This window comes from Numida meleagris, chromosome 6 (assembly GCF_002078875.1).
Source record: "Numida meleagris isolate 19003 breed g44 Domestic line chromosome 6, NumMel1.0, whole genome shotgun sequence".
In the NCBI taxonomy this organism is placed as follows: Eukaryota; Metazoa; Chordata; class Aves; order Galliformes; family Numididae; genus Numida; species Numida meleagris.
In genome coordinates this window covers 44,624,742-44,642,650 of record NC_034414.1, presented here as the reverse complement: position 1 = coordinate 44,642,650, position 17,909 = coordinate 44,624,742, and the positions used below count along the sequence as shown (strand labels likewise).

The 17,909-nt window shown below is 33.7% G+C and overlaps 1 protein-coding gene across 4 annotated transcripts in view; it reads left to right on the top strand.

The window, feature by feature from the left end:
* EML5 (echinoderm microtubule associated protein like 5) overlaps nucleotides 1-17,909 on the top strand; it is a 108,221-nt gene that overhangs the window by 21,721 nt on the left and 68,591 nt on the right. For all 4 annotated transcript variants that reach the window (XR_002440404.1, XM_021402739.1, XM_021402738.1 and 1 more), the window contains exons 3-10: nucleotides 288-386; nucleotides 937-1,005; nucleotides 3,361-3,546; nucleotides 9,657-9,792; nucleotides 13,174-13,375; nucleotides 14,504-14,641; nucleotides 15,317-15,573; nucleotides 16,129-16,341. Coding sequence is in view for 3 of the 4 variants with exons in the window: in XM_021402738.1 (XP_021258413.1) it covers nucleotides 288-386; nucleotides 937-1,005; nucleotides 3,361-3,546; nucleotides 9,657-9,792; nucleotides 13,174-13,375; nucleotides 14,504-14,641; nucleotides 15,317-15,573; nucleotides 16,129-16,341 (1,300 nt within the window). In the remaining variant the exon portion in view is untranslated. The remainder of the gene's footprint in view (nucleotides 1-287; nucleotides 387-936; nucleotides 1,006-3,360; nucleotides 3,547-9,656; nucleotides 9,793-13,173; nucleotides 13,376-14,503; nucleotides 14,642-15,316; nucleotides 15,574-16,128; nucleotides 16,342-17,909) is intronic.

Genomic DNA, 17,909 nt, shown 5'->3' with positions numbered 1-17,909 from the left:
GTCAGTGATGTGTGTCAAGAAATCCGTGTGAAGTGTCCTTGCAGCTGAAGACGATCCAGACTGCAGGGTGTAGTTATTAAGCTTTTATTTTCCTACAATTTCTTGGAAAAGTAACTGATGAGAGAAAGCTCTTGAATAAGATGGTATATCTTTAGTTTTCTTCTATATCTAAGTGTAGATATTGTTTCTTGCTCAACTTGGTTGTGAATGTTATTCTTCAAAACGATGACTCTAGCCTTCATTAGTGCACTGAGATTTATTGATTTATTTAATTTGGTTACTTTTAGCGGTTGGTCTCAGTTGGTTTGGATTCAAAAAACACAGTTTGTGTATGGGACTGGAGAAAAGGAAAATTGTTATCGATGGCTCCTGGTCATACAGACAGAGTAAGTATAGCTCAAGAATTTGAGTGTCAATGAAATTGCATAAAGTTTGGGTTTGGATTAAGTTGTTGGACTAGATGATCTTAGAGGTCTTTTCCAACTATTATGATTCTGTGTATAACAAATACATGTAAATTTATTTCTGAAATAAAGTATCTATCTTATTTATTTGTGTATACTTTGTTGAGGCTGTGAGGATGCAGGGGAAGTGCAAAAATAAGGGGCTTTTTAGACACTAATCCCAATATGAACAATAAAACTGAAAGTAATCTCTTGGATTTTTCTAGTCTCTTAGATTTTCATAAATTAATCTTTTTGTTGTTTCTTTTCATGGGGGGGGAGGAAGAACCAAAGAGAAATGTGAGCTGTATGTTGCAACTTCAGTGTTGAATGAAGGGATAAAGAAGTCGTTCTATTTAAAGCATTTTAGATTATCTATTAATTTGGTTCAAAGTTTTACTGTTTTCACTCTCCTGTGCTAGAAAGGCCATCTCTGCTGACGTTCTTGTGGTTTGCTTTTTTGTTATTATTATTATTATTATTTTTAATGCAGATATTTGATATTTCTTGGGATTTATACCAGCCGAACAAACTTGTCAGCTGTGGTGTAAAACACATCAAGGTAATGAAATGAATGTTACTTCATGAAATACTTACTTATACTTTGTAAAATATGGCAAAAAATGGAATGTAAAAGCAGTATATATCTAAAAGGAGTCTACTTCTCAGGAACTGCTATCATGGATCGCACATGTCTACACTAGACATTTTACAATATATACAGTGGACAACTGACTGTCTCTGCTCAAAAGAGTTCATGGCCAGGCAGACAAAAACATAGAATAAAAGATAAAAGAATAAAAGTAGAGTAAAAGATTTGTCAATAGTATTGTATGTGATGATTGTGTTGTAATTTAAAATTTAGGTCATCTAAAATACTTTTTGAAATCCCAAGTAGTGTAAGGCAAAGTACACATGCTTAAAGTGAGTCCAGGTACTCAAATTTCCGATTTAAACAATTAATGTTTTATTACATTGCAGAGCTGAAACATGTTTAAAAGTCATTTCTCAGAGTTTGAGAGAATGTGGAAATACAGGGGAAAGAGAAAAGAAAAACACTTGATCTTTCTTTTAATTCTTTTTTTCTCTGCTGTTGCTACTTTTGTCATTTTTGAATGCTCCTTGCCTGTTACAGGATTCATAAATTGGCGTTTTGTATCTTTCTCAAGCAGAGTATTTCATAGAAACTCTCTTACTTCATTTGATGTGTGTTCCTATTGTCATGCAGGAAAGAAGCTTCTTTTCCATACTTAATTGTGTCAGCAGGGTTATCAATGCTTGACTGTCGCCAGATAAATTTCCTAAAGAAAGTCAGTCCTTTATCGCATGCACTGATGTCTGTGTTACCACATAACAGCAGTAGATGGCAGCTTCAAAGTCCTGTATTGCTGTTAACTGTAGGTTCCTATGGTGGGAAAAAAAAAGTTGATTTTCTTATTTTTATACCATGAAATTGAGAACAATATATATTAATGGTTGGCTAGATTGCGTATACCTTTGAGCGTAGTGTTTATTAAATTAATCAGTTCTCCATGAACTCAATTAATAATTACTTTTTTCTGTTTCAAGATCTAAAAGAAACACTACGATGATAATAAGCTAATAGCCAGCTGAGATTTAGTATATTTAAAGTGGCTTTGTCGTGTCGAAGCCAATCCATTTAGATAAGAAAAGCTTTTTTTTGGAGGTGAGGGGGAAAGATGTATTTTGGAAATAATTGATAATTCTTTAAGAGAAAACTTTAAGTAAAAATCTGAGCCCTAATGATTTAGAGGCATTTGGATCAGGAAAAAGATTTTTACTGATTATGTTTGTTTTTCTTAAATTGTTCCTTCTTCATGTTATTTTTTATATCTGTAATTAATTATTCTTCATCTTCGTAATACTATCATATTCTTTACCTCACAAAATCAAGTTAAATAGACAATTCCAAATAAATTGATATTAAGGAATTTCTTTTTTTTAATATGTTACCTTACTCCAGGTGTTTAATTTGTGTAGTTATCTCTAAAGCAATGACAATCAATGACCCTGTTTGCTTTGGATAAAGAGCTAACAGTTAAGATAGAGGGATTTGTTTAATGAGTGTATGGTTATTTCTTTATTACATTATTGCTGTTACAAAAATCTGTTCATTGAAAATGCTTACATTGCCCTGTATTGATTGAACTCTGCGCTCAAAATTTTAGTAAGATTATTGGTAATGGAGAACTATGCTGTTGAAGTAGAGTTTCATGAACATGTTTACATGGAGCTGGCTGAAGCAGTGGTAGTGTAACCTGTCCACAGTAATTAAATAAATGCTTTCACATCTAACACTGGATTTGAAATTCTGTCTAGCAGCTAGTTGACTTTCCAGTGCACATTTATGTGTTTGAGGAGGAGGATCTGATGGGGGACTGCTTCTTTATATGATCAGTGATTCTGATGAGAAGTGGCTAAGTCTGTAATTAGACCGGCCACTTAGAGACAGAGCAAGTTGGAACTTGATCAGGAATTTATACAATCAGATTGCATTTTTTAAATGCCTGGAGTACAAATGCAGCATTTGGAAAGCAAAAATGCATCACTTGTGTCTTTCATCAAAGAAAGATTAGATTATTCTATTATGAAAACTTTTTCCAAAATGACTGAAAATACAGCTGACTTACAAATTATAATTTGGACGAAGAATTTCGATTTGATATAATACTGATACCCAGAAACTCCATCTTATCTAGTCTACTGTGCAGATTTTATGGAAAGGTAAAGTTGGTTAATTAAGTAAAAAATTGTTAACCAGCTGGAGAACTAAAGCAGTGAAAAGGAGATGGAAAATGTATGTACTTAGGAGGTAAAGTACTTCTCTCTCAAATGAACATGTTAAATTATAGGAGATTAGCAAACAGCTGTCTCTCTAAATCACTTTATCTTGCAGTTCTGGAGCTTGTGTGGCAATTCACTGACACCAAAACGTGGTGTTTTTGGCAAAACTGGTGATCTTCAAACTATATTGTGCCTAGCTTGTGCAAGAGATGAAGTGACGTATTCCGGTGCACTGAATGGTGATATTTATGTATGGAAAGGAATCAACCTTGTAAGAACAATACAGGGAGCACATGCTGTAAGTATATCTCTTTTAAATTAAACGTTAAATAGATTTCCAGAGACCCAGAAAGGGCAGTGCAAGATCACCTGGTCTGTGTTACTAAACAATTCCAGTAATAGAGACTAATGATGTCTAATCTGTTTTTTGTGGATGTCTGATTTATCCACATCTAGATGGCCTAGACTCTTGTGTTAAGGCAGTGGGCATTGAAACAAAGAAACAGGTACCCAGAGAGGTTGTGGATTCTCCATCTACATCTCTCTTGATTGGAGATAATCAGAACACAACTGGACCCAGCCCTGGGCAAGCTGCTGTTAGCTGACTCTCCTTCGAGTGCACCTAGGTGCACTCTAGAGTTTCTGTCCAACATTAGCTGTGCTGTCATTCTGTGAATCAAGTCCTGTTGGCTAATTATCTTGTAGTTCTCTTGAGTCCATTGATTCTATAGAATACATAAGCCTGTACACTTACCTTGTTTGTTGGCACATATACTTAGTGTGCAATTGAAATATTAAAATCATTCTTTATATTTTGGTTAGGTAGAATGGAGGGGACAAAAATGGTGAATGTTATATATGTGGGTGAGGTTGCTGTCAATCAATAGTAAGTTGATTTTTTGTTCACTGATGGTTGAGAAATGTATAGTAAGGAATGGTTGCAACTTATTGAACTAACTTATGAGAAGGACTGGACTACTTATTCAGACAGCTGTATAATATGATGGTTTATCTGTTTATGAATAAAAGTGTAATTATGAAGAATATAAGTGTGGGTAACGTGTAATGACCCAGCTGATGACTACAGGATTGTGAAAGCTTGCTGCTCCATTACAGTATGTGCTGCATCCATTTTTTTGTTGACACAAGATCAAATTTGAAGTGCTGTGCTCCTTATCTTCATTAGAGTCAGTGGACTGAGCTCAAGTGACCTTGGAATAGGTCTTATCTAACTTTCTATTTTTGGCTGTGTCCTTTAGGCTCATTGGAGTTGTAGTTTGCAGTACTGAAAATTAAGTAGGTGCACTAGTCCATGGCTTTGGAGTTCATTTTTACAAGATATTAGAGTCACTACAAATTGCACCAATTTAAGAAGAAATATTTTCTAGAAGTTTACTTTCCAACAAAATGAAACATTTTATTTTCAATAAAATATTAATTTAAAGGATAGTATTGTCAGATTATAGTAAGTACAAAATACAACAGCTTGGAATAAGAGTGTTTCTTCAGTCATAGTGAACTATAATTGTTATATTTTACAGTTATTTTGTATTTAATTTTATTAATCATGTCCTACTTGTCCATTCTATTAGAAAAAAATGCAGGTGTAAATGGTATCATTTGTTGTGTATGTATATTGTTAAAAGCACAGTTTGTGCATGGTAGGGAATCAGAATAAATTTACATTCAGTGTGCTAGTGTTTGTCATCCCTGCATGCTTGTTTATCATGCCTTATCATTACTCCTTACTAGGCTTGAATTAGACTGAAAATTAATTCAAAGAAAGCGTCTCGTTATTTACTTGAATACCATGTATTCCTGTCTTAGAACAAAAAGGGTAGGTATCTCAGCTACAGGAAAGTGTTTTCTAAAGCACATTAGTGATGTGAGGACACTGTACATCTGGCTGGCAGTGGTCTGTATTAATATTGCAAAGAGATACTTCTCGAAGTTTGACTGCTTTTGTTATATTTAGCTTAATTCAAAAGACATTTTTTATTTTAAGAGTAGTTTAGTGTGTTCCAGTATAGGCTACTGAGACAATAGAGAACAACTTCAGCACTAGCGAGCAAAATAAAGGGTTTGCTTCTAAGCCAGATTATCTGTTTTCTGTTACAGCAATACTAAGAACTGTAGAAAGAGGAAAGAAGAGTTTCTGTCAGATTCCTATCTGAGTTTGATGAGGAATCAAAAAGGTTAAAGCAAATAGCATGTTTGGATGACTGGAAAATTTGTTGGAAAAGGACTACAGTGTTCACAGAACATAGAAATAGGAACGGAAGGTAGGAAAAGATGAAAATGAGCAGAGGTGAAGAGTAAAGGCACAGGAAGTGTGTAGGGAACACTGGATCTCAATGGGAATTTGTGGAATTTTAGTTTTCCGAATTTCTTCTAAATAATAATGCTACCAGGGAGAGTCTTAAAAGGGAGAAAGGAAACAGGGCAACATGAAAATATATGAAAGTTCAGGGTCACTGTTGTGGTACTACAGGCACTGTAGGCAGTGCATGCAGTGCATCTGATTCTGGAAAGTTAACCACATATATACTGTTTAAAAATAATCTTTTAACAGATGTTACATTGCTGTACCAGTGCAAACAACAGATTATAGAATCTGCTATTTATTTTATTCACTTTACAGGTTCTAAATACAAAGTAGTCTGTGATTATTAAGTACCTGAAACATAGACACAAGATTTTACTCATGCATTAAAAGAAAAATATTCTTGTTTGAAAACACTGAATGCTTTAAAGATTGTTATATGCTATGCTTTTGCCTTGCATCGTAAATGTACATAAGATGCTTTCTCAGCAGCTGAATAATTTATTCTGAGATAGTCTTTCAGAGGTACACATTAAAGTTGTGTGGATTGATGTCAGAAACTGAGGTTAAATAACAGACTTGAGGTTAAATAACAGGCACCCTGTTAGAACTATTGCACGCCTATGTCAGTTGGCTGAACACTAATTAAATATAGATGGAAACAATATAATGAACTTAAATGAATGATTTTAAGCCGGTATCGTGTACCAACACATTAAGTCATGCAGAAGTTTTTCCCTATTGTTTAGCCTTGTTGTGAATTTGAAAAGTAATAGTCCACTTATTTCAGACAATGAAAGGCATATAAACAACTAATTTTATTTTTTATAGTAATATGCCCATTTTTGAACTATTTTTGGGGTAATTTGTGGTATAAGAAGATTAAATTTCAGAACAGTTGCTCTTCACTTTAAATATATTGACACCAACTTTAAATATTTGCAATCCAGCCGCTTACTGAGTGGTATATAGTGGGAAAGACTGTCTTAGAATAAATGCCTATTAAAGACGTTGCTTTATATGTTAGCATATGTATCCTGAATTGCATTTAGGACTAAAAAGGAACTCCTGGCTTGTTCACCATACTGGCAAAATCTTTCAGTTCTCCATATTGTTCAGAAGAAGTAAATTGCTTCTTAAGCATACTTAAGTTTCCGTGTGATTGCTTGTCCTAATTGCCTGTTTTCCATGTGAACGCTTGGTCTTAATTACAGTTAACTACAGTCACATGTTTTAGGAATTGCATAGTTATAACTAATGTGGTGAATTTTCTATAAATGAATGCATTAGGTCAAATTAGCAATTGATTTCTGTCCATTGGAGACAAGACAGGTTCTGAAGCACCAAGGAACACGAGGCTATTTCACTATTTTAAATTTCTTGGATACAAGCAGTAGGAAAATATACTAGAGGCCATCTTTGTCAAACTCTTGTACTTCTCTGTTTTTTCAAGTTCTGGTGTGTCTGGGGATTTATTTCTTTATTTGCTGTCATTTAATTCTCTTTTCCAGTTTGAGGGAACACAGATGTGATACCAGCTGGTTATGTTGGAACAATAGGAAATATTTTGTATTCTGAGAGAACTGCTGATTAATTTGAGTTCTTTCCAAAATCTTCCCATTCATTAAGAAGTGTAATGAAAAATCCATAACAGAAAAAGATGATCCATATGGCAAATTTTCTGACTTCTAAGATGGGAGACTTTGATCTACATGTTTTGTTTTGAGTCAGAAGCACAATTGATGCTTCTTGCTTGTATTATTCACTTGGATCAAACAAAGTCAGTTTGCCTCTCGTTACTGATGAAAGACCATTGACCATCAGAAACCAAATTATGTTCATAACCATTACAGATTGAAAGATTAAGAGAGTCTTGAAGACTTCAAAGTTGTTTTGAATTAGCAAACTTTACTTTTCCTAAAAGGAAAGATTTAGTGGAAGAACAATGATTGGCCAAGCTCTGAGAGTAAATAATCTATCTTTTCGCACTTAAATGTGGGTCTAACAATTAAATGAAGAGTAGCTAAGCTCAGCTTCCTTCATCAGATATGTAGAGTGCCCATAATAGACTTTTGTTGTCATTTTCATCTATTATCCCAGTGACGCCTACACTGAAATGAGGATGTCCTGTTGCATTTCAACAGATTGAACAAGCACATCTGCCAAATCTCCTTGGCAACCAGTATGTCCTTTTCAAGATTGGGATATTCTATGAAATAGAAGACAGATTAATCCTGGGTCCACTTGATTTTATCTTCAGAACATTCAGCCAGCTTCCCACATTGCCAAGTGTCTGATTTTTTTTTTTTTTTTGGACTAATTAAGCTGTGGATTTTGGAAGCAGTTAATTAGAGAAGAGAGAATAATTCTATTATCAAGATTGCATTCCAAAAGGAGCTTTAAACTATTTAAATATGAAAAACTTGTGCAACATTCATCATATGGTTAAAAAAAAAAGGCCAAAATTCCTCCAGCCTTGTGTTTACTCAATAATGCTAAAAGGTTAATGCAGTAAAACAAACAGTCACAGAGAGAAAGAAATGGAGTTGGAGTTGATTTTGTAAAATCTTTGGGCTCCCAAAGAAACAGAAAGAGGATTTACAGAACATTAGAGATATGAGAGTTAGCCTTCTAATCTGCTTATGACTTAAAAATTGTACTGTTTTTCTGTTTAGGTGCATTGTCTTAAAAGTCAGAATCCTGAGGATGGACATTACGTGTCAAAAAAATTGAGTTCAGTCACCCTAGTTTTCAGTCTTGATTGTTGTTTTACACTTTAGCAAACAATACTTGTCTTATGAGAAATTTGATTTTTATTTTTTATTTTTCTCAACTCTTGAAACAATTCAGTCCTTGTTACCCAACAGCAAAGAAGCAAACCGATTCCATTCTTCATTACGATGTGTTCTGATATTTTTTAGATATAACTGCAGAATAAAACAGCTTGGTAGCGAAGAGTAGTCATGAGAACCTGGAAATTATCTCAGTTTTTATTATATTTTCATTCTAAACTTAAAATTGGGAATCAATCTTCCATGTCTAAAATGCGTAAAAATAAATAATAAATCCCAGTCATACCTTTGCCTACGTTGGAAGTAACTAATAGCAACAAAGGCCCAGAACCAAGGCTTTGGAAATCTTTCTACTGATTTTTGTATGAGTTGGATTCTGCTTTAAGGAGAGAGGATATTAAGCTAAATTCTTTCTGGACATAAGAAGCAACATCATTATAGTCACCATCATCAGAATGAAAGCAGTACTGAAACAATCTTCTTAACTTACTTTTTGTCACCAAAAATGAACTCTTTGCTTTTTTGATTACTTGGTTATTACATGGCTGAAATTACCTCATCAATTCAGATACTGTAGTGTGTACCTTCAAAATATGACACATTTGTGTACATGATAAATTTACACTGATTTAACATAAAATTTGAAGTAAAAAATGCTTGTTGGAGTTTGTAGTGATGAATCATTATAGTAGTCCAGTATAAGAAATACACTAAAATTTTTAAAGAAGAAAAACCTATGAATTTTTAAACTATTATAACTGTGTATTTATTTATTGAGTGTATTTAATTATTTAGTTTATGACAAAAAAATTGGAAGCTTGCAAACCTATCTTAGGCTTCAACTGCTTTAGTTCAGTATAATTCTGTATGTATAGTTAAACTAAAGCATATTTCTCTTGTGTTCAAGCTCTCATTTTGAAAAGCACCTCAGTTTCTGACAGTACATAAACATCTGTTCAGCCCTCAAATGAATTAATGTAATTTTGAGTATGTATTTTTCTACTGGTTTCTTATGTACCTTGAGTAGAAACAAGCAAAAAACAGTTACTTAAGTTTTCAAGAATCAGAATCTAAATTCTTTTTAGTTCCTTTACAACTTCCAAGAAAACCCATGTTATTAAAAACTGTCCTTTTAAGGTTTGTTTCCAATTCTTTTTCGTATCTAAAACTTGTATTAGTTGTGTATTTTTGTGCAATTTTCAACAACCGTGGAAGAGGAGGAGGATTCCACGCTCTGTATTGGTCTCTCTAATCTGTATATATTGTTAGAAAATAATTTTCTTCTCTCTTTAGGCAGGAATTTTCAGCATGAATGCGTGTGAAGAGGGGTTTGCTACTGGTGGCAGAGATGGCTGTGTTCGCTTGTGGGATTTAAATTTTAAACCAATTACTGTGATTGATCTCAGGGAAACGGACCAGGGATATAAAGGTAAGGAGAAGTTTGTCACTTCCAACATGTCATAAATTGGAAATCTGCCATTGTTTTAAAAAGAAAAGGCGTATTTAAGTAAATAAATAAATAAGGAGTGGAACTTGTGGATGTTATTATGTACTATTGACAAGATGAGAAATGTTTTGTTTTCATGATGCCTGCAAATATGAAGATATGTAGCCCGTCAAAGTTACTGTACAACATACTATATACTAGGAAGTTTTGGGCAAGAGTTTGTCTGTGACTATATGCTATGAAGCTGTAGATAAACTGATAAAATGCATGTCCTTTCTGATGCAGAGCAGTTCTTAACAATGAGCAGTAACACAGTAAGAAAATTTAGAAGAAACACTGCAATGAAAAACATCAGAGTGCAGAAATTGCCTTTTGTAGTTATCCATGATTTCAGAAAACCTATACAGAAAACCTAGAGTTTTGTAGTATTTAAATCTATGCTGTAACTATATGCTTACGTATACCTATATCATAATAAAATATTATATCAAGCAGGCTATGGTGTGCTTTGTCAATGTTCTAGGTATTGGTACTTTAGTAAGCAGGGAAATAATATAAACTTGCACCGAAGCACTATTATTATGTATAATACTACTTTCGTAGGTGTGTGGGGTTTTTTGTTTCCCCAGTAACTTGGCTCTTTTCTAACACCTTGTGGAGAACTTGATTATGGGGTAGAATGTTTCATGGCAATTAGATACATCATTGTCCATAAATAACTGATTGCAAGCAGAGTTAAATATTTGTATTCTGTAATTGACTTGACATTCCCACCAAGACTGTCGAAAAACAGAAGGAACAGAATTCGTTGTTTATAAAAAATAATAGTTATGTATTAAGTTTCTATTAAATTCTAATTAATGTTTCAAAGTAATATATTTATAAATAGAGTTGTCCCTTTGAATTAAAAAGATTAATCTACCTTTTAATACATTTGGTACATTAACACATTTGATGTGTTTGCATTCATGTACATTTCTGTACTCTATCAGTGAATTAATTTAGCATTTCTAAAATTGTCTTAGCAAATCTTAGTGTCTCTGAGTGAATTTGTACACTATTGAATATGTTCTGAAAAGAAGGTTTTCTTTTGTTGTGTCTTGTATCCAAGTTACACTAACACAGATGCATTTCTGCTGTTGGTAATTTTGATTTTCCCTTCAAAACAATTTACTTGTAGATACCTTCTCTCTGTTTCTTATAGTGTTTTATGTAACGATGGCCTCCTTAGGTCTATAAGAAATATTAGATATCTATTTGTTTTAACAAGAATAATAGTGGTAAACTCATGAACCTTTGCTCTTGTAAAGTTTCTTGTAATTTGGAGAACCACAGAACATATCAGGAACTTCATATTTGCTAAGGAAATTATCCCAAAGCCAGAATTATGATTTGCTGTTGTACTAAAACATCAGTCTAGATTTGGGAAAAACATGACCAGGACAGGGGAAAGAGATCTGTTCCCACTTGCATTAGAAATTTTGGCTTTTAAGCTTGCTCAGGTGCTGTTTTCTCTATTGAATGTAGTTGAAAGCTGCGTTTCGTTTCATTTCATCCTTTCAAACTTGTTCTCTACTCCAGATCATCTCCCTTGCTTTTGACAAGAACTCTTCAGATTAATCAGTTATGAGTACTCCATCTTAATTTTCCTTCACTCGTCCAATGCCCTTAATACACCTAATATCTTTTTTAAAAAATTATATCTTTCATAATTTCATTTTCCATAATCTTTTCCCTTCAGATTTCTGCATCTGTGATTTCTTTATTTGTATCCTTTTCAGGATAGCCTTTATGACCTTTCATTCTGCTTGTTGTTAATCATTCTTCATCAAAAATTCCAGTTATTTCTTTCTTGATTTTTGTTTTTATTTTTAATTACTGTAGTCAGTGTAGTGAAAAATATTAAATACCTAGATTATAAATAGTCGAGTATGTTCACCAGTGCAGTACAATAGGAATGAATATGTAAAGCAGATAATGCAGAGAGTTTAATAAACATAATATATATTTGTTTTGAGGAATTTTTGAAGGGCTTTAACTCCAGTCATATCAAGTGGACTGAATATTGTGTAGCAGTAGGAGTGCACTGAGTGCACTCTTTGGGCACTTTTCCATTTTATTTCTTATGGAAATACTCTTACAGTGCACTTAAAGGTTGTCTTTTGATGCAAAGCATATTAAGTAGGCCTTGCTTTGAATGATTGCTTTGTTAAAATGAAAAAACATAGATGAAGATGCACCAGACTGGACTGCTGATCCACACATTCGCTGTTTCTGAGCCTTGCAATTTTTCCCTATGTAATTCTAAAAACATAAGGTTTTTCTTTTCCCTCTGCACAGTTAAAAATATTTTTTCAGAAGCACATCAACTTAAGCAATAGCCATTTTTATTTGCTTGATGGATATAATTTTGTCTCACATAGAGTAGTTTTTCAGAAGTCATTCTTGACCTGCCCTTCACAAGAGTCAGTGTTTCAGCAGAGAGAATTATGTCAGGCATCGCTATCATCTTGTTATGTATATCTGAAACTAGCAAAATTGACTTGTGCTGTCAGGCTGTAATGATTTCAGCCTTTTTTAAAAGGTCCATATTCTTAAAATTGGGTTAAGACTGGCTTCTCCATGTACAACTGTCGTAACTTTCATTTTATTCATCACAACCTTATCTATAAGCAAATATAACTTGTGAGTGTTCAGCTCCATTGTAGACCTGGAAAGTAATTCAGTTGTTCAGAAATCCATGTTAAATTCCATCATAAACTCTTTCCAACTCTTTAATATATTGTTCCAGTGAGTCCTGCTTTTTTCTTTTCTTTGGTGGGGGAAAGAACAAAATAGATATTGTTAAGAAGTTACAAGGATTTGCTTTAGGAGTAGCATCTTAGAAACAAGCTGGAAAGTGTTGAGTTCTCTGTTTGTCTTATACCTAGTCTATACGTTGCACTGATGCTTTCGTCATGTACATAATTGGGATTCATTCAGCTGGTCATATGAGTTTGTGGTTTGATCAGAAGTTTTTTGGTTACCTGTTTTGAAATTTAAGGGCCTTAAATTCACCCCTTCAGATACAATGGCCAATATTGCTTTCCTCAGTCAGAGATCTTGTTATGAGAGAATTTTCTTTGCTTTACTAAAATAAGGATCACATTTGATTTTAGAATTTTAAAAATTCTAGTGCTGAAAACTTAATGTTCCAAGGACAGCAGTGTGTGATGTGAAAAAGATAAAGAGAATAAATGGGGGAATAGGAGATGTATGGATACTTCTTGACGTTTTCATTCTTTTATGTTTTTCTGTATTTTGTCATAGCATAGCTATCTTTGTTTCACACATTCTAAGGATGTTCCCCTCTTCCTTCTATAGGTCTATCTGTAAGAAGTGTTTGCTGGAGAGGAGATCATATACTTGTTGGGACACAAGACAGTGAGATTTTTGAAATTGTGGTACATGAGCGTAATAAGCCTTTCCTGATAATGCAGGGGCACTGTGAAGGAGAGCTGTGGGCTTTGGCTGTCCATCCTACAAAACCATTAGCAATGACTGGAAGTGATGACCGATCAGTCAGGTTGATATTTGTCTGATTCTCATTCACACACAGTTTAATGCAAACAACTCATTTTGTAGCTAATGTAATTGAAATGTATACATTTTGATATCACTGGCACTGAAGTGCTTCTAAACCAGTGAAGTTATGTATGAAATTAGAGACCTCTAATAATAAAATACATAGGTCACTCTGAAAATAATGCCGCCTATTTAATTCCATGGAAATGGCAACAGATACAAAGAACACAATAACACTATTTGTTAGAGCAAATTCTCAGCTACAAAACACTATTTTTCAACATAGTCACCACCATGAGCTATGCATTTTTGTCAGCAATGAACAAGAACCTGTATGACATGCTCATAAAAATCTGTGTAGCCATCTGGAATGTGGCTTGTCTTTCACGTTGCTGTCGCCACTGCTGAAATAGGAGATATTAGTTTTGGAGCAGCCCTTGTAGTTTAAATTTATGGCTAACAAAAGTACATCGTAGTAAACAGAATCCATTTTCTGAGAAAACTCAGTAAATTAGTCTTTTAAAAGCTCAACTTTTTTTCATAAATTCCTTCTTTTTTCTGTCTCGATTATTAAATGTGCTGCCATTTTTGCTGAATATATAATTGTAACATGGTTAAGAAAAATTGTAGTTGAACCAAAGTTCTACTCTAGAATGCTGGATATGTCTTGCAAATGGTAGATATTGTGTATCTTATGAAAACAGTTAGGATTTGTAGTATTACCTAGACAAATGTAGGGAGTTATGAACAATGGTTTGCGAATAGGAAAGGATACGTTTGCTCTGTGAATTCTTTAACTATTAGTTAACTTTTTTAGCTAAAGTAACTAACAAAATAGTGGAATTTTCACAGAGTGATCTAAAAGTATATGTTGTTATATTTTATTATTCAGAAAGACGAAAAATATCTGCTCCTGCATTTTCTCATTAGGTATTTTCTCAGACTTAAATATAAGAGCATTCATTCCTGTATGAAGAACTGACACTTTTGTCTTAGATACTGCTTGTGGAAATTTATTTTCAAATGGGACATGACCATGTCATGTTTTCTGCTGAAATTGCAGGCTTCGTGCTATGTATGACATGGCTACAAAACATTCCTTGTATTTGTAATCAATACTTTATTTTAGAATTTGGAGTTTAATAGACCATGCTCTGATTGCCCGGTGCAATATGGAGGAACCCATTCGCTGTGCAGCAGTTAGTACTGACGGAATCCATCTTGCTCTTGGAATGAAGGATGGCTCTTTCACTGTGCTTAGAGTCAGGTGAGATACAAAAATTAACAGATACATTATAAACTCTTTCAAGTAGATTATCTAAATACTTTTGTATATATGTGGATACTGTAGCAACCGCACGCAGGAGACCACTTAGATTTGTTTTAAATTGCTGATCTCAGAGTACTCAGATTGTTTAAATATGTGTACTAGTGTGGGAGAGGCTTTCTGTAACAATGCATTTGTAAAAGTAGGTTGGTATTTTTTAAAGAATGACTGTATTCTAGGAAGTGTTTTATTTTAAATATTCACTTTATTCATTGTTCTTGAATTATTAAGAAATAAACCGTCTTCCATAATCATTTTGGAATGCTTCTGTTAGTACAACAGACATGCAAAATCGATGGTGCTTTCCCTTGTTGCTGTGATGCTGCATTTTTAAAGAGCAACTAAGGTCTGTGGCTTATGTCAGTGAAGTTTTCTTCTCTAAGTGAATAACCCAGTACTGGACCTTACTGTGTTATTGTTCCTTTTTTGGCCACAAAGCCCTGCCTAGCCCTGAAAGTAGTGTGGTGTTTGCACATATAATAGTTATAGTTCACTTCATCATTTTACAGGTGTTTTCTTCCTTGGTTTGTTTATTTATTTATTTATTACAGTTAAGAACTTCACAGTATGATAAGGCTCTATTATACTTATGACATGCTTTCTTTCATACCACAGAGATATGACTGAGGTTGTTCATATCAAAGACAGGAAAGAAGCTATCCACGAACTGAAATATTCACCAGATGGGAACTTCCTAGCTGTTGGTTCCAATGACAGCTCTGTGGATATATATGGTGTTGTTCAGAGGTACAAGAAAGTTGGAGAATGTATTGGATCTTTAAGTTTCATCACCCACATGGATTGGTCTTCAGATAGTAAATATATACAGACTAATGATGGCAATGGGAAGAGACTTTTTTACAGGATGCCAAGTAAGAGTTGCCTTTCTGATATTTGTCGCTTATTGCAGAAAGAATGTATAGCAGTTTTATAAAAAAAAAATGGCTTAATGTGGATCCTGGTTCAAAGCACTGGATTGTAAAGAAACTTATTAAAATAAGTCTGTGGAAATATTTGCTTTATTTGAATGAGTACAGCATTTTCTGACAATTATTTAAATGTTTTTATATTATGTATTTTTATGCTGTATGTTAGAGATACTGACTGAAAATTCATTTTATTTTTCCAGAGTAAATATTTGTTCTGCTTTCTCGGAAAAAGAAAATACCTTATATTCAACTTCAGTTTTTCAATACCTTAACAACTTTGTACTTATTGAACTTGAGTATTAATTGGATTATCTTTGCTTGCACTGAAGGCTTTTAAAATGTATGACAAATCAATATGTTGTATCTCAGAAAAGTCATCTGGATTTTTAGATCTTCAGTTTACAAGAGCTTGTGCTGTGAGAAGTATTTTTTCAGAGTACTATTTTATTTATTATTGCATAAATATACTGAAAAATAACTTCTTATTTTTGTTCTTAGGTGGAAAGGAAGTAACAAACAAGGAGGAATTAAAAGGGGTTCAATGGGCATCATGGACTTGTGTTTCTGGTGTTGAAGTTAATGGAATCTGGCCTAAATATTCAGATATAAATGATATAAATTCTGTGGATGCAAATTTTATTGGGCAAGTTATGGTTACAGCTGATGATTATGGAATTGTAAAGCTCTTTCGATACCCATGTCTAAGAAAAGGTAGTACCTTTCAATTGATAAGTGCATACTCATGAATTTTGGTTATTCAAGAGAAAAGTCTTAGAAAACTGGATTTTTGAAAATTATGCAACTGGCCTATATTTTTTCTTAGAAATTTAGTTTGGGCTCAAAGGTAGAAATAAATGACAGGATGGTGTATAGACCACTGCAGTAGTAATGGTACCAGGATTTTATGTGCATTTTGAATAGGATTTTCAAAGGTTTTATGTATTTTTTTATTTGGTAAAATGGTTCTTTTTAAACAGAATTTCACAGTATTATACAGTCCACCCTTTTTTGAGATACATATTGAAGTATTTTCACCTTGTTCTTCAATCAGTTTCAGAATAGAATACTTTGGTTGGAAGAGACATACTAAGATCGTCTAATCCAGCTGCTTGACCGTTTCAGGGCCAGTCAGTTAAAGCATATTATCCAAACGCTGCCAGGCGTGGGGCATCAACCACTACACTAGGAAGCCTGTTCTAGTGTTTAACCACTCCCTCAGTAAAGAAATTTTTCTTTATCTCCAGTATGAAGCTCCCCAGCACAGCTTTATGCCATTCTCACATATCATGTCATTCTTTCTGGGAGCAGAGCCTGGCTTCTGCATTTGCACTTCCTCTGCTCAGGAAGTTGTAGAGAGCAATGAGGTTGCCTCTCAGCCTGCTTTTCTCTAGACAACCCAAAGCTAATATTCCTTCCTCTGGAACTGTGATGGAGATTTGTGCAAGGAACTGGAAAAAATAACTGCATTAAACAGTGAGGGACAATAAATAAGTGGACAGCAAATTGGTACTGCGGTGAGACTATCACACTATGTTCTTTGAAGTTCAAAAATTTTTCTGACAGGTTTTTTTCCTCAACATTTTAGGAAGAGCAAGGTGAAATTTTTAATAATGAAGACTGAAGCAAGGTCTGTCATTTTTCATTTTAGTGTTCTTGACTAAATGAAAAAGGAGAAATATCTTTTTTTGACATATGTTTGATGAGAAAAACTACATTTTTCAGAGCCATTTTTAAGAACTCCATTCTAAACACAGTTTCAGTTGAACTGAAACAAAGCATCAGTACCAGAGAACTTCAATTTAGTAAAGTGGTGGTATTAAGACAGAGCCTGTAAAATTTCTCCTAGCTTTTAAGAAAACTTATCTTAACCTAAAAAGTTTGCCTGGAGGCTAAATCAAATCTTTAGTTTTTGAAAGAAGAAACAACAAGTCTTAAGTTACATCATTGCAATTTTACAGCATTGCATATTTAATGCTGCGTACAACCATGTGCTCTTCTTGATGTCTCTTAGGATATGCCTTTAAGCAAGTTTACCGTTAGGGAAATTAATTTTTTTAAACAACCGATATTCCTTCTTAATTTTCTCACCTCTGTTTGTAAATGGTGATGATATCAAAATAAACATTTAATTTCAACCTTCCCAGTTTTATTTTTAAACCTGAGGGTTTTTTTAGAGGTAATCCAAAACTGTTTTCATAAAAGGATCTCCTAACCATTTCAAGGAAACTGTATTTATTCCCTTTATATCCGCTCTTCTTCACTAGAACTTCCTTTGACTA